At 41.7% G+C, this 26,791-nt stretch overlaps 1 protein-coding gene across 1 annotated transcript in view; it reads left to right on the forward strand.

The window, feature by feature from the left end:
- The window catches only part of itpr2 (inositol 1,4,5-trisphosphate receptor, type 2), an 83,885-nt gene that overhangs the window by 23,165 nt on the left and 33,929 nt on the right, over positions 1-26,791 (forward strand). The window contains exons 12-37 of the mRNA XM_058644793.1: positions 1,433-1,532; positions 2,981-3,141; positions 3,262-3,403; positions 3,540-3,698; positions 5,587-5,759; positions 6,126-6,245; positions 6,521-6,703; positions 7,681-7,932; positions 8,038-8,185; positions 8,408-8,555; positions 9,281-9,468; positions 9,568-9,691; positions 9,801-9,858; positions 11,454-11,619; positions 11,849-12,016; positions 13,453-13,539; positions 13,641-13,766; positions 13,895-14,017; positions 15,358-15,558; positions 16,556-16,807; positions 17,688-17,813; positions 17,939-18,067; positions 18,203-18,323; positions 18,421-18,602; positions 18,728-18,870; positions 19,865-19,973. Coding sequence (XP_058500776.1) covers positions 1,433-1,532; positions 2,981-3,141; positions 3,262-3,403; positions 3,540-3,698; positions 5,587-5,759; positions 6,126-6,245; positions 6,521-6,703; positions 7,681-7,932; positions 8,038-8,185; positions 8,408-8,555; positions 9,281-9,468; positions 9,568-9,691; positions 9,801-9,858; positions 11,454-11,619; positions 11,849-12,016; positions 13,453-13,539; positions 13,641-13,766; positions 13,895-14,017; positions 15,358-15,558; positions 16,556-16,807; positions 17,688-17,813; positions 17,939-18,067; positions 18,203-18,323; positions 18,421-18,602; positions 18,728-18,870; positions 19,865-19,973 — 3,889 coding nt within the window. The remainder of the gene's footprint in view (positions 1-1,432; positions 1,533-2,980; positions 3,142-3,261; positions 3,404-3,539; positions 3,699-5,586; positions 5,760-6,125; positions 6,246-6,520; positions 6,704-7,680; positions 7,933-8,037; positions 8,186-8,407; positions 8,556-9,280; positions 9,469-9,567; positions 9,692-9,800; positions 9,859-11,453; positions 11,620-11,848; positions 12,017-13,452; positions 13,540-13,640; positions 13,767-13,894; positions 14,018-15,357; positions 15,559-16,555; positions 16,808-17,687; positions 17,814-17,938; positions 18,068-18,202; positions 18,324-18,420; positions 18,603-18,727; positions 18,871-19,864; positions 19,974-26,791) is intronic.

The following is a 26,791-nucleotide window of genomic DNA, read 5'->3' on the forward strand; positions in this document are numbered from 1 at the left end:
AGATAATGACACTTGATGTGCTTCTGCGTGAATATCTGAAATACGTGACAATCAAATCAAAATGGCAGGGTATGTCACGTGTTTTCTAACAACAGAGAGAGCTAGAATAACAGATATATGAAACAAACAGCACATCACATTTTTACTCTCCAGCAGATGTTTCATTCTAAACGAAGCCTTCCTTATTTACAACATGCTTAGAGCTAGAATGAACTAGAGATTTGCTAATCTCTAAACTACACTGACAACTTCAAAAGTAAAGTTAAACTTGTTGAAGCAGTTAAATGTGAAGACGCAGCGATGTGAACTGAAACTTTCAGTCTGCATTTGTTGTCACTTAATAAATTGCTCTACAGCTACTGTGCGTCCTCTCATCCTTTTAAATACACCAGAGACTCCTCTGTTAAATATTGAGATTTTAGACCATTTCCCTCGGAATTGTTGTCGATTAACCCCAAATTTGAGGATCGTTGAGTCTTTTTAACTGATCTATAATTCGGCACTGTTCGGCTTGATTCTGGTGTCTGACGTCGGCGCTCATGACTCTTCCTGTGACGCATAGTGTCACCTCAGCTCGACTGGAACCTCACCAGACCAGGTACTAAAAAAAAAGTACCAGGTACTTTTTATGAGCTGGTGGAAACACACCAGAAGATACCTTGGCTTTGTTATACAATATTTTTTATTGATTTTTGTGTGGACCATATTTTACAGGTGGGATTAACTAAGTGTTAACAAAATACTTGGATGGAAATATTCAGCAGGGATAATGTTTTAGTCTTTACTTTATCTGTAATCTTAACATTATTTTAAAATCTTATTGTGCAAAAATGTGTGCAGTCATAATGAACAGCAAGCAGAATTGTGACTGATGGGAATATCACATGTTTTGCAGTCATGCGGTCATTAATTATAGGCATTCAATTAAAAATCAGAGTTATAATTCCTCTGGAGGGCAACATGAATGTCCGTACCAGAGGAACGTGTCCTGTAGTTGATGAGAAATTCTACTTTAATCTAATTAAAAACCAATCAAAAAAAATATAAACCTCATGTCAGCGTGAGAGGAAGCAGCTATCAGATATTCTCAGAGCAACCGCGACGAGGTTTGTGTCAATTTATCAAGTAACATATTGAACCAGTTCACTGGAGAAGTGGACGCTTTAATTTCATGATAGATTATATTTATCAGTCAGAGTCATCCTGCTAGTGTTGATAAAACATTATATATTAATACAAGGATCATTTACTCCAAATCAAATTAAATATACAAATGAAACGCAATATGACGGCTAGGACATACACATATTGTATTGTGTGTTATTATTATTATTATTAGCAGTAGTAGTAGCAGCAGCAGCAACAGCAGCAGAGTCTTGTATAATCAACTATCATTTATCTGTTGTCAATGATTTGTTTTGTCCTTCTTCAGGAACTCGTACGTGAGGCTCAGGCATCTGTGCACCAACACCTGGGTAACCAGCACCAACGTCTCCATTGATGCAGAAGAGGAACGACCTGTTATGCTAAAGGTCTGAACGCACACACATGCACACACATGCACACACACAAACTTGTTTTATATCTTCGTGAGGACGCAGCCCCTTACCCTAACCTTAACCATCACAACTAAGTGCCTAACCCTAACAATTAACCCTGAAAAAGCCCTTTGAAGTTGTTGGGCTCAGGCAAAATGTCCCCACAGAGATACACAGTACAAGAAACACACCCTCATGCAGGTTCTCTTGTTAGGACAAAGCATCTATACTTTAATCTATAACCACTGTTGAAATTGTAATTCTATCTTTAATTAGAGGCTCAGAAATGAGGTTCTGCCTCATTAGGAGCAGGTTTTGGCTGTTGGTCCTAAAAAAGTCTGTGTTTACACCAGAAACACACTCACACACAAAGACACACTGCTCCACATAAAACACTGTCACTTATAGAGCTGAAACAGTTACTCGGAAACAGTTAATCGATTATTAATCGCTTACTAAATGATTCATCAACTGTTTTGATAATCGATTAATCAGTTTGTGTTTTTTTTATTATTTGAAGGTGACATAGACCGGAAGCTCCAATTAACGCTGCGTTTGTGTGTGTATCTGCGTCATTACCTCGTTTATGAAACCCTAAAGTTTCAGAACAAACAGTTCAGCCACTGCTGAGAAAATAGTGTTGTATTGTTTTCCTGGGCTCTGCGAAGCGGATCGACACTTCCTTAATTTGATGTCGTCATCAGAAATCCTCACCACCGTAGCGCCTCCCGGTGCGGGCACTAGTCCGGGCACATCCGGTTGCGTACATTCAACCGCAGAAGAAGAAGAAGAACTAGTCTCGTTGTAGCTGCTGAGATGCAGAGCATCCACCTTGCCAGAGGGGGGGGCTGTGTATCTGAGAGCTGGCCTATCTATTACGTCACTTCCAGATACCTGGCCAATCACAGGACAGTAGGAAAGCTCTCGTTGGCTGGCCAATCACAACACAGTCCTGGTTCTGGGGGTGTGGTTTTGGTCTGAAACAGCGCGGCTGACGAGAGCGTCAGTGAGGAGATATTTTGATCGGCTCGTTTGCAGCGATTAGGAGGATTTTAATCATGAAAACAAGTTAATATATGTAAGTAGACCTCCATAACTAACATATATGTGTGATACAAGCATTCTATGTCGCCTTTAAACAAGATTTCTAAACAATTTAGCTTCTTAAATGTGATTTTTTTTTTCCAGTTTCTTTGCTCCATATGACAAAGAAGAATTAAAACTGAATCATTTTCATTTGTAAACAAAACAAGACATTTGAGAACATCATCATTTCCAAGTCTGACAAACACTGATCAATATTTTTCTACATTTTATGGACCAAACAATTACTCGAAAATACTCGACAGATTAATCTCTTATGAATATAATCCTTAGCTGCAGTTCTAGTCTGTTATTATTTCAGTATATTATTGTAAAATGGATTTTGACTGTCACATCAGATTGGTACCTGTCCCACGAAAGAGGACAAAGAGGCTTTTGCTATCGTGTCCGTTCCACTCTCGGAGGTCCGGGACTTGGACTTCGCCAATGACGCCAGCAAGGTTCTGGAGTCCACCGTGAGAAAGCTTCAGTACGGCAACATCACTCAGAATGAGAGGAGGTACAGAGACGTGAGCGTGACACAGGCCATACAGGGTGGCGTGCATTCTCTAGGATTTCACGTGTTGTTGTTTTTTGCTTTTTATATATATATATATATATATATATATATTTATAATAGGTTTGTGACTAAGCTCCTGGAGGACCTGGCTTTCTTTGTGTGCGTGGTACCAAACAACGGGCAGGATGTTTTATCTGTCGTCACCTCTACACCCAACCGAGAGCGGCAGAAACTCATGAGGGAGCAGAACATCCTCGCTCAGGTCGGCACAACTGCAAATACTGTCCTTTTAAGATTGTTTTATATTTGCATTTGTGATTCCCATGTCTTATAGAAGTGCATCGTGCATCTACTGACCGTAGATCTTCATTACTGTGTTTGGGCGTCTACTCTCTTAGATCTTTGGCATCTTGAAAGCACCGTTCACGGATCAGGGCGACGGTGCGATGCTGAGACTGGAGGATTTGGGAGACCAGCGATACGCTCACTTCAAGTACATGTTGAGACTCTGCTACAGGGTGCTGCGGCATTCCCAACAGGACTATCGCAAGAACCAGGCAAGTCTTAAAACAGAGCTTTGTCTAGCCGCTTTTACGCCTATAACTTTGTGGAGCTCCCCCTACAGTTTTGGAGTAAATATTTTTATTTTATTTTATTTTATTTTGACTTTAAAAACCTCAAAATAACAGTTTAACAGAACAATATGGAGGGCTACCATATTAACAATTGCAATTAATGCAATTTACCATTTTAATGATGAATATTATGCACACATTCATTCCAGTGCTTACTCCTAACGATTATCACGATATCAGTGATATTTGAGTGATCATATGGATGCATGCAAGTGAGGTGAAGTTGATGACCACGGATCTGGACACTAGTATTTGTATACAGGTCTAGTGTTTACTCGTGTGTGGCCCCTCGCTCGGTCAGAGAGTTGTTTCCTCTTCCTTGCTTCCATTTCCTCTGCTTTTTTTTGAAAATATAACAATATCGCTGCCTTGATCCTGATGAGAGGAGTGTATGTGTAGTGCCGCAATTTGTGTGTTTCCAGTGAGACTTCACGAGACCTTCTGATTCTGAGGACTCCGGGTTAGCAGCCCTTATCTTGCAAGGCTGATTTTCCACTAACAGACAGTAGGGGGAGTGGAGACAGCCGCCAGTCTCCCCGCAACAAGCCATTTAACCATCGCAGTGACTCCAAAGCTGTTAAATGAGTGTAGAAATCCTGCGTAGTTCTGGTTTAACACTTACTCTAGTTGCCATGAGGTTAATTTATATCGTCATTATCAGCAGGATGCTGATGCTTGTTTTCAAGGGATCAGGAGGTGGCTTATAAATACAGATTCTGTCAAAGGGACTTGGAAAATCTATGCAGGGATCGCAGCTGTAGTAGTTTTGTAATGAAGAAACTTAAGCAGTGCTCAAACAGTCTTTTGATACATCAGTGGATGGACAGGAATAATTTACAACAAGATAAATAATGAGCACAGCAAAGTTTTTCTCACACAAGGTCATTGGTATTAGTGCTATAGTTTTCCTTGGGCAAGGACAACCTGTGGGTAATGCTGTTTGCTGGCTCCATAATAAAGCAATTTTCTACTACTTGTGTTATATAAAACCTGATCAACAGTCAGTAAACTCGCATTCAAACAACTTCACTGCTCTTAAGCTGCCTTTTTTTTCCCATCACGGATACAAAATGTGTGGATTTATTAGAAAAAGTCAACGTAATGTAATTTACCAGAATAATACATTTTTAAAAGTCCAGTGTGTAGGAATGAGTGGCATCTAATGGTGAGACTGTGGATTGCAACAAACATAAGAGTCCTCTACTCATCCCTGTCAAGTAAACCTCTGCCAAAAGACTTTTTCATATGCTTACCATAACCATAGCGTTATTATTTTTTAAAGGATTATACACTTAATACAAACACACTTATGGTTAGTATACATCTCTGCCAATAAATCTTTCTAACTGCTTCACACCGTTGGAAGTTCTTTCACATTCTGTCAGCGGAACAAATGTCACATGAAAAATATGAGAAATGTAAATCTGATATGAAACTATAAAAAACACTGGTATAAATAGCATAATCAATGATAACTGGCTGTCAAGCCAAAGGACCATGAAAAAGGCCATGAAAGGCCAACTAATTGTATGGCAACATACTGTATTCTGTAATAACTTAATGTTAATGTCACCTTTTAAAATATGAAAATGTGTTCATGTTTTTGATACTAAATGACATATTTTAGGATTTTTGTCAACTCACTTGGGCATTTCAGACATTTTAAGGTTGCTTGTCATCGTTTTTGTCATTTCATGATCAAAATAACGAACCTTTATCTAACAGTGTGCTCTCAGATGAACCTGTAATTAAATTCTGGACACTGGAACCTTCTCAGAGTTTAAAACCATGTGTATCTTGTTCCACATAGGAATACATAGCCAAAAAGTTCTCGATCATGCAGTCCCAGATTGGGTATGAGATCCTGGCTGAGGACACGATCACCGCCCTGCTGCACAACAACCGCAAGCTCCTGGAGAAACACATCACAGCCAAAGAGATCGAGACGTTTGTGAATCTGCTGAGGCGCAACAGGGAACCCAGGTCAGTCACGCAAGGGAACACTTTAATGAGCTTGGTCGTTCTCCTCTAACCTCCGGCATCAACGAGGCCTTTTCTCCCGGAGAACTGCTGCTCACTGGATATTTTCTCTTTTTTCGACCGTTCTCTGTAAACCCCAGAGATGGTTGTCCAGGAAAATTCTAGTACATCAGCGGTTTCTGAACCACTCTGACCAGAGTACAGTGACTGCACGTTATCACGTAAAACGCGTGAATCTAATCTTTCTAACTTTATTTCCATGCTGTCGTACAAGGTGTTCCTTTTAATGTGTATGTTACACACACAGAACACGTGCGTGTCTCTGTGCTGAAAGCGTTTGTTAAGCGTGGCATTTCTCTGCTCCTCCAGATTCTTGGATTATCTCTCTGATCTCTGTGTGTCCAACAAGACCGCCATCCCCGTCACACAGGAGCTTATCTGCAAATTCATGCTCAACCCCACCAATGCAGACATCCTCATCCAGACCAAGTGAGTCACACTCCGGCTGCAATCTCTGCATTGAAAATCACTCTGGCCGCTCCTGTCACATTTCACACGCTTTTTTTTTTTTACAGCGTGTTTAAACATGCTCATATTCTCCACGGCATGTCAGATTGCTGCCGCCTCCTCCTCCTCTTCTAGCGTGGCTCTCGTGAAATAGATATTTCCAGCAGCGGCTCTATACCAGGACATACTGTGATGTGTGCAGTTTTGCCTTGTTACAGCTTTATGTCACACTCTTGGCCTCCTTCCTCATCCCCTAGACTCATCTCTAACACTGAGAACACCCTGGAGACCTCTCTGATGCAGGAGGAGGTGGAGGAGGAGGAGGTTTGGCTCTACTGGATCGACAGCAATAAGGAGCCCCATGGCAAATCCATCCGTCACCTGGCCCAGGACGCTAAGGGCAACCACAAGATGGATGTAGACATCATCACTTACTACAGGTGACAGTGGAACTCGTGCTTTCAGTTCCACCAGTGTGATAAACCTACTTTCCCAATGCGGGCACTCATGTGCACTTACTGTGGTTTTGTCCAGCTGTTAAAAGGTAATTTATGGCTTTTAAACCTGGGATCTATGTGTGTTAGTGTGTCAGAGAATCTTACTCACAAAAGCCTTTTAGAAGTGGTTCAATGGAACTGGAGGCGATGGCTATAATGTAATCTTATGAGGCAACTTTGACATCCTATGTTTTATTCACTAAAAGTGCTTTTTGTTTTTGCCAATTACCAATAAATGACTCAAATTGTCAAAAGACACAGACACCTGCGAGTTGTTGAAGGAAGACTAAGTAGCAAACTTGACTGAGAGTGAGAGTGAGAGTGAGGAGGGTGAAATCCTCCTAATGTCTGAAGTTTCATCCATGGACACATCACAACCAAAACCAGAACTTGGCCATTTTTCAAACGCTTCTTCCAGAATCACGTCACATGAGCTACACAAGGCCTGGCATTGGTTCTCTTCTTCTTCTTCTTCTTCTTCTTCTTCTTCTTCTTCTTCTTTTATGGCGGTCAGTGTCCTGCTTCATGGGGCTTGCTGCCACAGCTTTGGTTGGCTTACTGCCTCACATTAGTGGGTAGCAATTGTACGTGTAATAACGTAGACCCAACTATTCCTATTCTAAATTAGTTGCCAACTATTTTAATAATCGATTTGAATCGGTTTCATCGATTAGTTGTTGCAGCCCTAATATAAATACGGACACTACAGATTACACTGTAGCCATTGCTGAACAGAACCATTGGACCACCTCTAAAAATATGATTCGCTTACACACCCTTTAGAGCCCAGGTTGAAAGAATTTGCCTTCAAAAGCCTTTGGGGTACAGTTAAACAGCTTAGAAAACAGTATTATTAACATACCTCGCAACATAAATGTGTGTTTTTAACATTCTTTTCATGTCTTTCACCTCCTCTGCAGATACCAGCTGAACCTATTTGCTAAAATGTGTCTGGACCGTCAGTACCTGGCCATCAATCAGATCTCCTGTCAGCTTCCCGTGGATCTTATCCTGCGCTGCATGTTCGACGACTGCTTGCCCTTCAACCTCAGAGCCTCCTTCTGCCGCCTCATGCTGCACATGCATGTAGACCGCGACCCGCAGGAGGCCGTGGTGCCCGTGCGCTACGCTCGCCTCTGGACCGAGATCCCCTCCAAAATCACTAAACATGAGTGAGTGTCTACATGTTGTGTGCGTGTGTGTGTGTGTGAGCGACTGTGGCGCGTCTGGTACGTTTGGAGTGACCTAACGCAGGACGTCGCTATCTGTGTGTTCAGTTTTGAGTACGAGTCCACCGACAGCTCAAGGGAGGAGATGAAGAGGAAGTTTGCTCCCACCATGGAGTTTGTGGAAGAATACCTCAAAGACGTCGTCAGCCAACATTTTCCATTTGGAGATAAGGACAAGAATGAACTGACACTAGAGGTAAAATAAAGTCGACATGGTTCATCTGTACAGTTTATCTTTTTCAAACATGCAGAACACATACAGAGTTACAAATAGAGGAGGACATGCATGTTATTGAGGAAGAAAAAAAACAAACTGACATTGACAGGACGGTAACAGCAGAAAGGTACTTCACTGGTCCGTGTTTATGTGCCACTCTAAAGTTCCTCATCATGAGCTTGATTCACTTCTCTCTTCCAGGTGGTGAATCTGGCTCGTAACCTGGTTTACTTTGGTTTCTACAGCTTCAGTGAGCTGCTCCGTCTAACGCGCACCCTGCTGGCCATTCTGGATATTGTCCAGCACCCACTCACCTTCATGAACAAGCTCAACAAGAGTCCGGAGGCTGGTCAGTGCAGTTACGCTGTGAAAGTGAATCATTACCTTTTAAATGCAGCTGTTAAAACAAAAAAAAAAGTACAAATATGTTGTGCTGTTCTTTTATTTCTAAAAGTAAAAAAAGACTTTGCAGAAACACAGTGTTGGACTATATAAAACAGCTGTTATCACTTTAACATGATAATGTGTTTGTTTTAACTTGTGTTTTACATGTCGTAAAACTTTTGCCGGCTCAATGTATGACTTTATGATCACACTTTCATGCGCAAAGCAAAAATAATAACAATGCATTTTATGTTTACACCTCTTTTAAATATTCTCCTTAACACTTCACAATGTCTCATTTGTGTTTTTTCACATTATGTTCACTGCAGGTAAGTGTGAGAGAAGCATTTTGCAGCACTGATTATGGATTATATTTCCAGGAAAAACTATTTCCTGCATTGAACATAATGTGAACAACACAAATGAGACATTGTAAAGTGTTAAGGAGAATATTTAAAAGAGAGGTAAACATAAAATGAAGAGTGTGTGTGTAATATGTGACATTAGAAACTCAGGAGCAGAGGCTGCGAGACAAAGTGTAGATGTGGAGAAGGTCAGTGAAGTGGGAGTGGGGGTCTGGTGATGGACTTTGAAGTGGGGAGCTCCAGGTCCTGGGGGACACGGGTGATGCGGTCTCCGCAGTGGGCGTAGGTGAAGCAAAAATAATGCAATACAAATGTTTCCTTTTAGGCAACAATGTCCTGCGAACAATCCACGGCGTCGGAGAAATGATGACTCAGATGGTGATGAGTCGCGGTGTGCCACACAGCCTCCCCGACACCCCTCCCTCTCTGCGCTACAGTAAAGGCCACTTCCTGCTGGATAATGAGGATGTCATGGTGATGGACACCAAGTTAAAGATCATTGAGATCCTGCAGGTGGGCGTCACTTTCTGCATGTATACAGTGCTGTTTAACATTTTATTTTTTTTATCCGTCTCATCATGGATTTATTTTTTTTTCCCCTTCCTGTTTCAGTTCATCCTGAGCGTGAGGTTAGATTACAGGATCACATACTTGTTGTCCATCTACAAGAAAGAGTTTGGGGAGAAAAGCGTCACCGACAGCTCTGTGTCAGTGGCTGATCTGCCTCTAGTGACACGTAAGACACGGATCTTCCCTCTCACATTCTGAATCAGACGCTCGAGCTTCTGCTGAGTGCTTCTGTCAAACTAAACTGACGTGTTGTTGAATTTATTTTGTCTTTTTAGCGCCCGAGCCAGACATAGACGAGATTGCAGCCAAAGCAGAGAGCATGTTTGCTGGAAGGTAGGTGACGCTTCACTGAGTCTCAAACTCTCACCAAAGGAACTTTTGGAAATGTGCTACATGCCGTCACTGGACGTCTCCTTTGGACGTCTGTAAAATGTTTCTCGATTCGTCTCAAGACGCTTGTGAATGGGTATGAAAGATAGATTGATGAGAGTCGAGACTCGAGACTAGAAAAGTGCTATATAAATACAGACCATTTACCTACAGCTCCTTGAAATGCACCCAATAAATAAGCCGTATTATTATTTTTGTTATTATTCTGATTACATTAAGTAGGGATAAGAATAAAATCACTGTAATTGATACAAATGAACACCAGAAAAACAGCGTGTCATTCGGTCCAGCAGTAATCACGTACATCCCACTTGTGTGGAGAACAAAACAAAAAATTGGCCGAGACAGAGCCACGCTGTCTGAAACGGAGAGAGATGTGCTGCAGCAACCATCTGTCCGTGCCTCCAGCTGCTTTTTTTATTTTTATTTAAACAATGTTTACAGCTCGGCTTTATGCAGCTATAGGAAATGATCCTGACAACATGGAGATGACAGACAGCTGTGACTATAGAGACCCTGTAGCACTGTCTCGCTTAAAGAAGCAGAGAGAGAGAGAGAGAGAGAGCGACAGATGCTGCGACAATCAGCTGATGCATGTCCACAAGTCCGCCCCTTGATTATAACAGAAAGACGCTAATAAATGATTAAATAAAGCTATATTTACCACCTGGCAGTTTATTTTCCTTTAATTATGGTATGTAATTCAGACCATTGTCGACGCAGGCGAACAGAGGCAGAGTGCAGACAGCTGAGATTTTTCTCTTTTTTTTTCCCTCCACTGTAGAATTGTTCAAGAGAGGAAAACATTGCATCGGAGAGTTTGAGTTGAGTTGAGGTTTTTTCCCCCCAACCTTGACTGCAAATTTATTTGGTGCTTCCACCAGAAACCTCTTGATGGTGTCGCTTTACCCGATCTATTTGACCTGCCTCAACACCTGTTGATGTAAACTTATAACTTATAACTTCTAGGGTCTTTTGGCTTCTCGCCACATACAGTATTTGATTTGGCAGAGATTTTTACGCCAGATTCGCTTCCTGACACAACGCTTTGGTCACAAGTGCAGGTCCAAGCCTTTCTGTGTCTTATTGATGTTTTTTGCTTGTGTATCCTGTCATTTAATGTTACTGCAGGGCACAAAATGAGTGTCTTTTTAATATAAATAGTTAACTTTTGCAACGCTTGAGTTAAAAATGGCCAGCCAGGCACCTGTAGCACATATAAGTGGCACCCTGTACTGTATAATATGTTTATTTTTGTCTTTTGTAGGCCCTTTTATTGCAAACACCTTTGCTTGTTACATGCCAGACAATCAAAAGTGTTGCAGGATTACACATTATATAAATGTTATATTTCTAAAAGTGATTCTTTAGTATAATCTTGAAGAAATAAAATATTGTATTGGTCAGGGAAGTTTTGTCTGTCATGCAGCATAACTTGGTTAATAATCATTATTGAGGGTATAGATTCAGTGTTGCTTTTAAAAAATACATTTTGATTGGAAGTGCAAATAAAAATGTGCATATTTTTCTGATTCCAGCACAGAGTTGGGCGCAGTGGAGCTGGACGATGAGGGTGGCCGGACGTTCTTGAGGGTTCTGATCCATCTCATCATGCAAGACTATCCTCCGCTGGTGTCTGGCTCACTGCAACTCAACTTCAAACACTTCAGCCAGAGAGCTGATTTGCTGCAGGCCTTCAAACAGGTTAGAACAAAGCAGTTCCTCACAGACACTTGACTGTTTGTAAACTGCTGCGTTAGACACTTCCTGAGTCAAGGGATTTTTATTTTGGATGAGGAGGGCCAAGCAGCTGAGAGGCTCTCTCTCCACTACTTGGCAGGGATTTTGCTTTTTTTTTACACATATGTTTGTTCTTTCAATAGCTTCTGTGTCTGGTCTATTTCACGTTTGTGTGTGTCTGTGCTATTTCCAGGTCCAGCTGCTGGTGTCAGAGCAGGATGTGGAGAACTACAAGCAGATCAAGACGGACCTGGACCAGCTGCGCCTGACTGTGGAGAAGTCAGAGCTGTGGGTGGAGAAGAGTGGCGTCTACAGTAGTGAAGACCTGGTGGCCAGGCAGGGCAAAGAACAGAACATTGAGGTGCTGTCTGATCGTTTCCTAAAAGCAAAGTTTGACTGTGACATTTAAGATCCACAGGAAGTTACTTTACCGCCATCAGTCATTCAGCTGCACCGTGAGCAGCTGCTGCTTTGTTTGTTAGTGACAATCAAAGTTGTCGCGAAGCAAAGTGCATATGCTTCTGTCGTGTGTTTATGACCGCTGCCAAGGAGGTTCTGTTTTGGCAGCGGGTCCTTCCTCAAGTGAAGGGGCGTATAATGATAATGCCCGATACATTTGAGGATCCTGGGCTGCACTGTTGATGATCTGAAATGTAGATAATTTAGCCAATAAATGACTAAATTACTAATTATTAATAAAAATAATAATAATGATGATGGAATATTGTAACACTTTCTATGAAACTTGCATCTATAATGCATTATAAGCTGTGTAATGATATACTATATACACAGTAATGATTATTTATATTTATCAAAACACCGTGTCACTATGACATGTCTAATGTGTCTAATATGCATATATTTATAACCATTCATAAGCGATTCATTTATCGCAATAATAATCACAGCATGGGGCACTGACGCACTGTTGATCCCTCACTCTCTTTGCAAAGTAGAATTCTCAGTGTTTTATATCACAGTCACTAGTATAATGTGATTTTTAAGTGTCCATTTGGTGCTTTATGTAAAGTGATTATTCCCCTGCTGTAGACGGACATAATTAATTACAAGCTGGTTATAAGTCACTAGAAGCACTCGATGTTTTTTGAAGTAAAATGAAAAAGTCAAAGTCAGAAATGTATTAAGTATTAAAGAAGGAAAAATCAACTGACTGTCTGAAATATAGTCACAGTTGGATCTAAAGAAATGGGCCCAGTGTTGTGGTTCCTCTGCCGGCACGTGCTTCATGTCCACTGATCGGGTTTTAACAGTTCCAGTTACAGGGACATTTAATATCTTGTCCATAAGGTGTTTATTTTTTTGTCTGCTTTTGTTTGTTTTTGAATCTGAATCAGAAATATTCTATTGATTGATTTTTTTAGATATTGTTGTTGATTTTGACATGGATATGGATTAAGGAACTTATTTAAAAAAGGTTATTAACCTTGTGAGATGGGGGAGTGTATTGACGCTGCTGGAATATGAGTGGACTTGGCACAAGTTTACCGTCTCCGAGTGTGTTCTCTACTATAATGAATAGCGGTGTCAGAACAGGAAGCTACTTCTAAATCCATTTTAACAGTCAAGCCTGTGACTGGAATTGCCTCTAGAACATTAGTTTTACTTTTGTTGTGAGAGAAAAGTAATGGCTCAGATCAATGCAGAGATTTTCCACTTGACAGTGTGATAAATGTGCATTAATTAGAAACAGGATACAGATGCTGCTCCGTCTCAAAGATTAGGCGAATGTTCCGAAAGCTAAAGTGTTTTTCTTTGTTTGTGTGTTTTTTCCAGGAGGTCGTCCTGAGCCCAGTACAGGATGGTGATATTAAACCTCAGATTGACAGTAATAAGGCAAACAACTATAACATTGTCAAAGAGGTGAGGTCCATGTCCCTGGTTATTCTTGTGCGATGTATTTATTTATTTTTTTGTCCTGCTGTTGTCCCACTTTTTCAAATATCCCTCTGTGTCATATGCAGATCCTGCTGCGGCTCAGTAAGCTGTGTTTTCCCAGTAAGAAGAGCCGTGTGCAGCAGCAGAGACTGCTGAAGAACATGGGCGCCCACACTGTGGTGCTGGACCTGCTGCAGATCCCCTATGAGCAGGTGAGCATCCGCCAAAATGACAGCCAACAAAATTGGCACCTCCCACATGATGTTGGTGGAAAAATCTGAATATGACAGCTTTTATGTTTCCTGATGTCTGATATTTAATCATCTCTGCGTTTGAACAGAACGATGAGAAGATGAATGAGATCATGACCCTGGCACATACGTTTCTGCAGAACTTCTGCAGAGGAAATCCTCAGAACCAAGTTCTGCTGCACAAACACCTTAACCTTTTCCTCACTCCAGGGGTATGTCACTCACTATCCCCTCACTGTCCTTTCTTTTGACATTATATATATATATATTTTTCTTCTTCTTCTTCCTCACATTTTTGAGGGCCTGAACATCCCCCAAAAAATCACGGATCTCTGCGGCCGCATCAATCCTGGTTTCAATTTACGTCGGAATTTGCTCGGTGGAAACCCAGTAAATTTAATAGCGTTTCAGACGGACAAAATAAAAAATTACAGTCAGATTTAAAGAACCATAAAATGCCAAAACCCACACAAGAGTTCTCCAAAACCTTGTGTGTATGAGTTGAGACATCTATCGTCAGTAGATTGACGAACACCGATCAACATTTTTTTAAGATGAATCGATTAATCGATTATGAAAATAATCGTTAGTTGCAGCTCTAAACGTCAGTGTTCATTTAAGAGCATCCAGTTAGATCATTCATTACAAAGGATTCCAAGCCCATGGAACAGCAAAGTGGAACTCCGTTTTTCCTTATTTAGTCCAGAGTTGTGGAACATGTAAAAAAAATAAATCCTGCCAGTGAAGACATTAATGTCCACCGTTTATGAGAAGAATGTAGGAGCCTAGTTAGGAGGTAATAAGCCCAAATGGCTACGCAGATACAAATATGCCAGTGGTTGGATTTATAGGCAGATGAAGGTGGCTGTAACAAAAGGCAGTTGTGAATAAGGAGTTTTGTGATGAACATTAGTTCACCATGATAGACAGATAGTGTCCAGCAGGTGTAAACACATAATATACGTATGTTTGGGAATATTTGCCAGTGGAGTCTGTGACGACTTAGATTGAAGGTATTTATTTGAATTTACTTGGCCAGGGATTGAAAGTGTACGTGTGTCTAGATTTAGAGCAGCAGCGGAGAATTATCACACGATGAGAGGAAATTACTACGTGGCAATAATGGATTATAAGTAATTCGGTGAAACATATTTCTTTAATCTCCAATGATGCATCATGGTCAACATGTCTTAATTTAATAATTGCTATAATTTCACTCTCAGAGCTCTGGAAGGTTCAGTGTCTAGAATCAGTTTTATGTCACTATGGCACTAAAAGTTAGTTACAGCGGACTTGTCCTACTTTTGAAAAAAAAAAAAAAAGCCCTCTTCTCTTGTGCAGTGTACAGACGTATCTGCAGAATTATCAATAATGAAAAATACAGAGTCCAGAACAACAACAGCCTGTCAGTAGAGAAAGTAATATGACGTCTGAGACGGTTTTCTTTGTTGTCTTCTCTCGGTCACACAAAGGAATCAATATTCTGTGAAAATGAAACCAATCTTCTGTCTGTCTGAAGATTCTGGCCTCTGTTTTTTTTCCCCCTCACCAGTTGCTGGAAGCTGAGACGATGCGTCACATCTTTATGAACAACTACCAGCTGTGCAATGAAATCAGCGACCGAGTGGTTCATCACTTTGTCCACTGCATTGAAACGCACGGGCGACACGTTCAGTACCTCAAGTTCTTGTCGACCATTGTGAAAGCTGACGGGAAGTATGTGAAGAAATGTCAGGACAAAGTAATGACTGAGGTGAGAATTTACTCAAGTTTAGGTTTATTTGTATTTTAAACACATTTAATCCTACACTACGTGGATTTTGGTCACAGTTTATTTATGGTGAAACGCTGGAGACACGGAGAGAATATCTTTTCACGGGAAGTCTTGATGGGATAGAATCTTTCTCGGTTATACTCAACCATGCCAATCTGTGGGTTTCCATCAGCATGCGTTTATGCTCATTTTCCATTTGCGCATAGATAAACCTGAATGGAAACACAGAACATTTGGAAATAGTTTTTATGCACAAGTTGGCGTGTCAATGAAACAAAAATACAAATAAGTGCACATTCCACTGCACTGGGGAAAAAAAGCAAATATTACCAATATTATTAATGCTGCTCTTTATTTACATCATCCACCTTTTGCCTTGTTGTCCTTTTGTGATGACTTTACATTTTTATCCACCTGCTGCGTGTCTCGGTGAAGTAACTTTCAATATTCGCTGAACAGTGGTGGATAGAAGCACACATACAGTACAGTACATGCATATTGTGCAATATCAAAAAAATGTATATTAAAAACAACAACTACAAATGCAGCTTTGTTTATCTGAATTAACTTGGTACTTCAAAAATCTAGAGCTCAATTTGGGTGAAGCAAACATGTCCCTTTGTTTTGTGTTAAAGTTGGAAAGATCTTCGGTTTCGATTCGTCCGTCTGCAATCAATAACCTAATTTTAATTTTTGTTTTTAATCCTTATCCTTATTTTGTAAGGAAAATGATTGTGTTAATTCAGAAAATAACAGCTTATTTCCAGGTGAATGCAATATGATATAAAGTACAGTTAATCAGAATATACCCTTTTTTTCCAATGCTTTTTAAAACCTCTTTGTAGCACATGCTGGTATTTCCAATTGTTAAGAAATATTAGCCCATGAAAGCAAATAACTGAGTTCTTGATATTTTAAAAGTGCTAGTGATAGTGGCAGGATCCCAGTTAAACCTCTAACATCTCTGTGTGTCCAGCTGGTGAACGGAGGCGAGGACGTGCTGGTGTTCTACAACGACCGCTCCTCGTTCCCGGTGTTGCTGCAGATGATGGGCTCCGAGCGGGAGCGGACCGACGAGGACGGAGCGCTGGCCTATCACAACACGCTGGTGGAGCTGCTGGCTGCCTGCACCGAGGGCAAGAACGTCTACACTGAGCTGAAATGCAACTCTCTGCTGCCACTGGACGACATAGTCAAAGTTGTTAATGATGTCAACTGTATACCAGAGGTAGTGTCAATACACAGCCATTGAATCCCTGCCTTTCCTGCACTTTTATAACTAGATTTGCCCATATAATGGTCCCATTACAGTACAGTGCCAACATGGTACTAGTGTAGTAGAAGAACATTCATAGGAAGAAAAAGGTAATACCAACTTATTTCTATAGTAATTAGAAAGTTGAAGCTTGGTAATAACATTGCAAAAATATGAGGGCGGATGAAATTCAACTTTTTGGGTCATTCATTATCAATTTTAATTCACATAATTTAATGTGATGGTATTACATTGATGGTAGCCTATAGTAATTCTCATTACCAAGCTTTTACTTGAATAGTTTGGAGGTGTCACTGTAATATTATCTATTAATTACCACACAATATTACAAGATTATCACCATACTATTGCATAATCCTTGGCTTTTAATCATTGTATTGAATTGAATTGAATTTGACATTGTTTCTTGTTCTGTATTGTGGTTTTTTCTATTTTAATTTATAATTTTTTTTTGACACCAAGAGTTTTGTTGTGGAACAATTCAATGTGATTCCATGGAATACAATATTTTGTTAAAGGTAGACATTCATTTGTTAGTCACAATTTAGCATAAGCTAAATCCATCATATTTCATAAAAGACTGGAGAATCCTGTATTTTTTCATTTTATGAGAAAAATAAGGCCCTACCTACCTGTTAAAGTGTTTACTTTGGCACAGTTAGAGGAAGAAAACTGAACGCCTAATATATGAACAAACATTACACGCTCGAAAATTATAACATAGCTTCAAATATAATAGGATTTTGTTGAAATGTTCTACAATTTTTGGCTACAGTTAAAACTCACATTGTTTATCTGAAAGTAATCGACCGTCACTTCCTTTTATTTGTAGGTGAAAACAGCTTATGTGAACTTTGTGAATCACTGCTACGTGGACACTGAGGTGGAAATGAAGGAGATCTACACCTCCAACCATATCTGGAAACTGTTTGACAACTTCCTGGTTGACATGTCCAGTGTAAGGCTCTGTTAATAAGGTCACAAGCGTATGCCAGATATATTTACTAATGACGCAGTGTCTGTGTCAACATACACACGGCATTGCTTGTAAGTGTGATTTGTGGATTAATCTTTGCTTTTAAGGTATGCAACACAACAACAGACCGCAACCATGCCGATCTGGCCTTGGAGAAGTACGTGACAGAGGTGGTGATGGCCATTATCAAGAGTTTCTTCAGTTCACCTTTCTCTGTCAACCACTCCAACCTTCAGGTAATGTTTTCCTCCTGTGACCCTCAGGTGGAAAGGCTCATTCATGGCACATCCAAACCTTGCATAAATGCATAAATGATTCACTCTTTCCCTGCACCCTAAAAAAAACAACTAAATCTGCCTTTTTGTTGACAGACAAACCAGTCTATTTTCATCAAGCTGCTCCAGTCGTCTTTCAGGATCTATAACTGCATCTGGATCAACTCAGCTCAGAAAGCTAATATTGAGAGCTCTATCAAAACACTGGCGGATGTGGGTGAGTGTTGCTCGTGCAGCCTTGATGGACAAAAAAAAGCATTTAAAGTTCCCTCTGAATAGAATTTAAAAAAAAAAACCTTTATGGTCTTCCACAGCTAAAGCACGGGCCATAGCCATCCCAGTGGACCTGGACAGTCAAGTCAACACTTTGTCTCTCAAGGTCCACAGCAACATGGTGCAGCGGGCAGCCAAGGATTGGAGGATCTCTGCTCGCTCACGACCACGCAAGGAGCCACTGGGTGGCCCCGATTACAAGAACATCATTGAGAAGCTGCAGGTGCGTGGACTAAGATGCTGCAGCCAATCACAGCATGGCTAACATTTCTAAAATGTTGAATTTGTGGTAATGTCTATGTTTTTTTCTGCAGAACATATATTGATCCTGTGTGTGTGTGTGTACAGGGGGTTGTGTCCTGTCTGGAGGAGCAGTTCAGCCCAAAGGTTCAGGCAGAATTTTCAGTGCTGGTGGATGTTCTTTACAGCCCAGAGCTGCTGTTTCCAGAGGCTGCACGGTTACGCTGTGAGAGCGGAGCGTTCATGTCCAAGTGAGTTTCTGTCTAAAAGCAGAATTACAATTAAAAACACAAACACAGGCACATATGGTACTAAAAGTCAGAGAGTCAGAAACCGAGAACCTGAAAAGTAATCAATTAAATCTTTAATTCTAAAACAGACTGGGATCCAGTGTGTGAGAAAGCTAAAATGGTGGTGATATGATCATATTTCTTAGTTGTAGTTAGTGTCTGTAGTTGATCCACTGCTTTTTAAAAACAGGCAAGTGAAGACTATTAAAGTGGATCAGGTGGGATAAAATAGAAGCATGGACAAATGACTCTATCTGCTATCAAACCAGACAGAATGAATCCAGAGAGTTGGCCTGACGTGTTGCCACAGGGAGCCAGTAGATGGCAGAATTTGTTATGCCTTCGGTTTGGTTCAATTTTATGTCATAGACGCAGTTAAATAAAGAGTTGACTATTCTTGGGTCTGATGATGGGATGGCCATGTATAACGGTGTGTCATCAGTGTAAAAATGGATATCGGTATGGTAGAAATGGTGTCGGTTGACATAGTGTTTTTATGAGAAGCGTTTATAGGGAGAGAAAGAATGGTCCCAACACGGAACCTTGTGGCACACCATAGAGAGGAATAGCAGCATTATTACTACCAGAGACTTATTTAACAAGGCAAGAGGATTTGGAAAGAATATGGAAGTGAAGAAAATTATAATTATTATTATTTTATTATGTAAAATAGTTAGCTTAAAAATTCTGTTCTACTTCATCTAATCTAATGCATTTATGGTGGACTCCTGAAAGTAACACACATATTACAAATAGTTATATGCAGTACTTGATCAAACCTCCAGGGGCACTGTAACTCTGCTGCTGCAGCAGCTGCTGCTGTCTGACCTCCCTGGAGAACAGAAAAGGAGATTTCACCTGTAAAAATTGCTTTGTTTGTCACTTGTGAGAGACGGTGACTGCATCGGCCGCACAGCCATGGTAAACGAAAGAGCACTTGTTGTCACTCCGCCAGGCTCATCAAACACACCAAGAAGCTCATGGACAAAGAGGAAAAGCTGTGCATCAAGATCCTGCAGACACTCAGAGAGATGCTGGACAAGAAGGAATGTCTTCAGGAGTCTGTGAGTACCCCGACCCTGGTCAGGATCCTACAATTCACTGATCACATTGCTGTGGATGTATTTCCTGTCCTCATGTGCCAGCAGTGCTGTGCACCTATCAGCAGTGCAGTGCAGTGCTTGTTTTCTCCCTGGTCTGTCGGCCCAGAGCCCAGACTCCCCTTCATCAGTATGCTGTGGGCCTTCCTCTCTTACATAAGGCAGGGAGGCACTTGAGGACACACTCACACTGTGAGAGAGAGAGAATAGGAGGGAGGAAGGAAGGGAAGGAAGAGTGTGTGTGTGTGTGTGTGTGTGTGTGTGTGTGTGTGTGTGTGTGTGTGTATGGAGGGGTATGCACTGAACAAACAAATCAATACTGCAGCGTGTTGGGGTGTGTGGGGGGGTGGTTGGTTGGTGTAGCAGCCTTTGTCCTGTTGCACCCCCGCCCCCCCCCCCCCCAGCCAAAGAGTTGGAAAGTGAATGACAAGAGTTTGTAGAGGAGACTGAAGGTGATGGTTGTTTGTGTGTGTGTTTGTGTGCAGTAGAGCAGGAGTGGGTGGTAACGGACAAAGGATAAAACAAAAAAGTCAGCTTTGCATTGTAATCACTTTTGGAGACGCAGGTGATTTCACTGAACTCAAGAAGTCAGTCTGTGTTTATCAGGAAATCAGTGAGAAAAAACAAGGCCAAACAATTGGAGCTCCATTTATTTCACTTAAAGGTCCAGCTTGTAACTTTTGGGAGGGTTTATTGGCAGAAAGTAAACAAGTATTAGTGTTAACGACTATGAAATAAAAATCATTTAGTTTTCGTAGCCTTGGAATATGCCCTTTATCTGTAATTAAGGCAAGGGCCTTGCTTTATGGAGGCCATTTTGGGAAAGGGCGGGATAAGCGGAGAGGTCTGAAGATGCCAGTACTACACATTCTCACTGGTAAAAAACAAACAAACATGAAATCTGCAGTTTAACCCTCTTATAACCGTCATGATAATCAGGCTGTCTGGATTTATTTCGATTTTATGGCTGTAGTATTGTCAAAAAAAGGCAGGGTACACCCTGAATTTTCTAGGTATCACAAACGGTCTAGGAGTTACGGTAATGAGAAGTACGCATGCGAAGGATTGGTAACAGAAGGGTTAAACGGATTTTCTGCAGGGTCATTTTTTCTTCTTTTCCTTCGTGTTTCGTAGGGATTCGAAGTCCGAGTAATTTTCAACACAACGCTAAGTTTTATCTTCAGCTGTGAGCTCAGCCATTCACCATGAATGTTTTAGCAAACCTCACTTTTTACACCTTGGGATTGCGCTCGATATTTTTGTCTTTCTTCATTTTATTAGCAACTTAAATTTCACTGTTGAGCATAAACAACGGACCTAAGTAAAGTGCACAGAACAGTCCAATCCAACTTTATTTGTAAAGCGCTTTAAAACAACCACAGTGGACCAAAGTGCTGTACAGAATAATAAATAAAAGGCAGAATAACTAAAAGGCATACAAGCTCACACCAGGCAATAAAATACATCCAAAAAAAACAAACCCTAAAATAAATTAAAAGACATAAAACATGTGTTAAAATAACAGCTACACAATGAACCACAATCTAATCTAATGAAAAGAGATGAGTTTGAAGAATACATTGAAAAACAGACAGGGAAGGAGGTGCGTCTAATGTGAACAGGCAGATCAGTCTAGTGTTTAGGGGCCACAACAGCGAGAGCGTGTGGTGTGAAGTCTTTCACACACTCAGGAGCAGCTGATCAGCTGACCTGAGCGAGCTGGGCAGGTGTGTGAGGGTGTAGCAGCTCGGAGAGGTCGCACGGGGCAAGGCCATTAAGGGATTTGAAATCAAATACACACATTTTAAAATTAATCCTGAAGATTATGGGCAGCCAGTGGAGAGGAGCTAAGATGGGGGGGAAATGTGCTCATATACGAGCGCCAGTTAAAAGACGTGCGACGGAGTAGTAACAACTTTGGTTTTCTTCTAGTGTGTGACGTCACATTTTACGCACAGGTGATGAAAAAAACAACACAGGTGGGTTCACTCAGGTTTACCCACTCATTTTAGTGACATGGGGGCTTAATTCTTACACGCTTACACCATCGGGATCGAGACAAGGTGTGTCATGTGTGCCGCTGTCTCTATTTCAGTCAGTTCTTGTGATTCTGTGTACGTGCCTTTACCGCCCTTCTCCGCGAAACTGCGTCCGTGAACCTGCCAAGATATCTCTCTCAATATAGTAGTCAGCCGGTGTCCGTTACAGCAACTTGTCAGAGTCAGAGTTTTCTTTTCTCTACTTGTGTCAGTCAGTCAGCCAAGTTGTTGTTTGTTGTGTTTATTATTATGTATTTTATTTTTTGTGTGGAATAACAGTCACTTTTCTAAGAAAACCGCTCAGCACTTTCCCAAAAAGCCAGACAACGATAAGTGAGATGTCGGCTTGTGTAGGTGTGTGAGTGAGTGAGTGAGTGAGCGAGTGAGTGAGTGAGTGAGTGAGTGAGTGAGTGAGTGAGTGAGTGAGTGAGTGAGTGAGTGAGTGAGTGAGTGAGTGAGTGAGTGAGTGAGTGAGTGAGTGAGTGAGTGAGTGAGTGAGTGAGTGAGTGAGTGAGTGAGTGAGTGAGTGAGTGAGTGAGTGAGTGAGTGAGTGTGCTCACACATGCATCTGTAGCTTCTCTTTGTCATTTTCCCCGTCGCCCTGAGCGTGGTGCTGCAGCCTCAGGAGCGAAAACGGCTCATGGAAATAATGAGAGAGGGAGAGGCCGACAGACAAAAACAGAAGGAGAGAGAGAGAGAGAGAAAGAGAGACAGAGAGACAGAGAGAGAGAGAGAGAGTGACAGCATAGGCGGCAGAGGTTGGTGGCTCCCCTGGGGTGCAATAGGTGGGTGGAGGAGAGTGAGAGAAAGCAATGGTGGTAGAGTGATATTGAGAGAGGGAGGGAGGGAGGGAGGGAGGGAGGGAAGGAGGGAGGGAGCCATGTGAGGAGCCATGTGAGTGGAAGGGAAAAAAAAAAGCGGGCAGCGGCTGCAGGGTGAGGGATTGGAGAGAAGCAGAGTCTGCTCAGTCCATGAGGAGAGAGGGCAGGGGGTGCGCTTACGTAACAGCCTGCAGTGGCTGAGCCAGCGTCACGTGTACCATCACGTTCTCCCTCCTTCCCTCGCTCCCTGCCTCCCTCCCTCCCTCCTTCCCTCCCTCCCTCCTTACTCTCACTCTTCTGTCCACTGCCTCTCTTCCTTTTTTTGCCCCCTCCGTGCTTTGTCTCCGTCTATCACATTCTGTCTGCCTGCTTGAATTATTTTCTCTCTCCTCTCTGGTCTCACCGAAGCGCTGCTGTTTGTTTGTTTGGGTCATACTCGGGTTGCTGGTCAGGAGACTCTTATTTTTCTGCCTAACTTGTTTTGACTGTCAGGTAACGGAACATTTAAAGGCACAGTGTGTGCGATTTAGCAACTTCTACGGGTGAAGTTTCAAAGCTGAATCTTTGTCTCCGCACACTTCAATTCCAGAACTCAAACTGTGTTTATTTTGTCCATTAAAAACATGGACAATCCAACATGGCCACCTTCATAGAGCAGACCCCCCCCCGATGTAAATATAAAGGGCTCATTCTGCGCTAATGAAAACAACAATTCATACATACATTACATTCAAAACATTATACACACTTATAAACAACCCGAGTATAAACTTAAATAAAATTTCTGATCCCACTTACCCTCAGGGTGAGTTGAGTCTTTTGGGGAAAAGTCTCTGAACTCATATTCAAATATTACATTTGCAGAAATTAGCACAAAGTGCCTCCATAGACTTTTATTTTGGATTTAATCATTTCATGGAATTCATATTTTAAGAATGGTTTTCCCCCCAATTTTCCCCCAAATTTCATGTGAAAATGCTTTGGACTGTAGATCACCAACATACAGTCTTAGCGATTTATTCTGCCACTTTTCCAGGAACTCACAATCTTGTTTTTCACTTTAATACATTCCCGAAAAAATATGTATATACTTGTTCACATGGTTTTCTAAAATTTACATTTTCATTTTTTTCTTTAATTATTAGCAAGATTGTCAGATTGTAATATTTAATGCCATTCAATTGTGCAATTTAATGTATACACGTATACACGTTTAAGTCCTATAACACAATTTCCTTCGTGTGTTATTTCTGTGATCACATGTTACACCTGTGTATGTGCTGTCGAAAGCGTGTTGTCCTATTTCAGTCTGAAAAGCCACTTATGTAATATCAAACACTCTTTCACACTCTTTCTCCCTCCTCCCTCTCTTTCACACTCACCCCTGTCATTCACACAGTCCGTCTGTCTCTCTCCCTCTCTGTCCATCACCCTCTCCCCGCCCCTTCCTGCCTGTCATTCTTGCCATGTTTCACACCACCTGCCAAAAGCAAAGCAGATTTACAGATTACCGCCCTCTAAGTGCATCACATGCACACATGTAAATGCAGTACGTCAGACACACACACGCACATGCGGTGTCCCTGTGTGAGCTCGTCATGCAGGCTTTTCCCTGACGACCTGTCAGTGAAACATGGCTCAGGTGCAGGGTCACGCAGAGGTCATGCTGACTCTGGTTTGACCGTTGAAAATGTATTATTCATCTCCGTTTTTCACTCTTGCTTTCATTTCTCCAGATCTATCAGTCAGGTGTCGGTTGGCTGAGTGTTGTTTTGGTTTCCATAGCGATGGGGGAATAGCACATGTTGTTTATGTCTCTGCTCTTGCCCTGACTGGTCCTCTGTACCTGCAGTAAAAATGCCCTTAGACCGAAAAGCATCATCGCTCCGTGTCTAGCTCCGTGGAGGAAAGAGAAAAAAAAAAAAAACACTTCACACAAATTAAGGGCCACTATAAATGAGACTGATTGTCACTGACTGTGGAAAAGTGTTTGGACACAGCCCACAGCATGTTATGTGAATGTGGCTGGCTGCATGTGAGTTTGGTCACCAGCACCAACGAGGCACATGACATGAGATGGGAGGAGTTACACCAAGTGCATCGTGTTTGCATGGATTGCTTCTAGCATTTAGTTTTGCTAATGATAAGAGCTAATGGGCAAAATAGTAGAAACAGAATTCCATACAACGCAATGAGAGGAAATCAACCATTTGTTGAATTTCATATAATTTGATACTTGACCTTTTGTCAGGTTGTGGTTTGTAGTGTCGGTCTGTTTGTGTCATGGCATAACCTGGGTAAACCATTTTGGCCAACTACAGAATCTCCTGAAAAAGGGAAATAATCCTAAATGTTTTTATTCCTGGTGTGCTAGAGGCTGTCTTACTAGATTATGATACAGAAGCAGTCTAGCAGTAAATAAAACTCTTTACATATGGTTACGTTTGCTGTACTTCAGTCTTTCCTCTTTTAACAAGATCCCGAGGTTTTCGTTTTTACCTTGTTACTCCCCGCATCCCCTGGACTGTACGGGGCCGTAACAGTCAGTCATGACTAACTATGTAGCAGTGATTGCTAACGACGGTGGCAACGTGACAGTCACTTCCATCGTCCATCGTTCTCGGGAGCACGTCTTCTCACAGAAAACAAGGAGAACGACCTTGTCTGAGTAGCTTTTGGGCATAAACGTGATTCGATGGCTACAGCCTACATTGTGTGATTTGCATATAATGTGATCCGACTGGCCCACGCTTGTTTTCTCAGCATTTTGATGCATGCAATGCCAGCAAAGCGAAGGAATGGTGGACCCACATTGCAGTGCGGCAATGCTTTCCATTCAACATGAAAGAGAAGCATTTCAATTAGAGCCTCCGTCGCGTACGTGTGAGTCGGCTGTAATGCGCCTGCAAATTAGGCACTGAATTCAACACCTCACATTAATCTACAGCCTCGTTTTCAGCCCTGCGATGCTGTTACATTGTGTTTTCAGCTGAATTATTGTGTCAGAATTGGACAAATCCAGGTCCACATTTGCTGACAATCTATCCGAAGGTGTGTTAGACAGTTCATGCAAAGGGATCCGTCCACTCTTGGGATTCATGATGTGGGAACCATGAATGTCTGTCAATGATGGATTATTTTAAAAGATCAGTGACGGCTGTGACCTGATGAAAAGACAGGAGATTGATCAAGTTAAGTGGATTCATTCCTTGAGGGCAAGGAATGGCATCAGTCCATCAAGCAGTTATTGAGGCACTTGAGTAACTTTTTTATTGAAAGGTCTTTCTCTTATTTCTCTTAGACACATGCAGTGGTACCAGTCGTTACCAGACAGCTCTTTTTTAACCGAGCTGGTCTTGTAATCAGTCTCTGCTAATTCCTTTCCTCACATGTGAGCATCATTTGTTTTGCTCGTTGAGTAAAAAAGCGTTTTATGTGCTGTGGAACCGCGGCTTGGAAACAGCATAAATGGCGGCACATGATGCGGCGTGCGTCTGCACATGTGTCCCTTGCCGAGTTCCGTCAGATGCTTGTACCACGGTAATTTCCTGGCCCTTGGTACAAGGCTGCCATTCACCACTTTCTTCACAGTGGTGTGACAAACACCATCACATCCTCAACACAAACAAATCCGATGAGATGCTGTTTGACCCCGAGTCTTATGGTGATCATTCACCAGTGGCCATTCATAATTAGACCATAGGACATTGATTCCCGCTGGTACTTGGATGTCCACATGGATTATAATCGAGTGTGCAGGAAGGACCTATGTGGAAGTCACCTGTACCATCTGTACCTCCTGTGGAAGCTCTGAACCTTTTGATATTACCCAGGAGTTGCACCGCCGCCTCCTCTTCTACTCTGCTGTAGTGGGAAGCCCCCTGCTCTACACGATCTCTGCATAGTTTGGTAATCTGGCCCA

The sequence above is a fragment of the Solea solea genome, chromosome 12 (genome assembly GCF_958295425.1).
Source record: "Solea solea chromosome 12, fSolSol10.1, whole genome shotgun sequence".
Classification (NCBI taxonomy): domain Eukaryota; kingdom Metazoa; phylum Chordata; class Actinopteri; order Pleuronectiformes; family Soleidae; genus Solea; species Solea solea.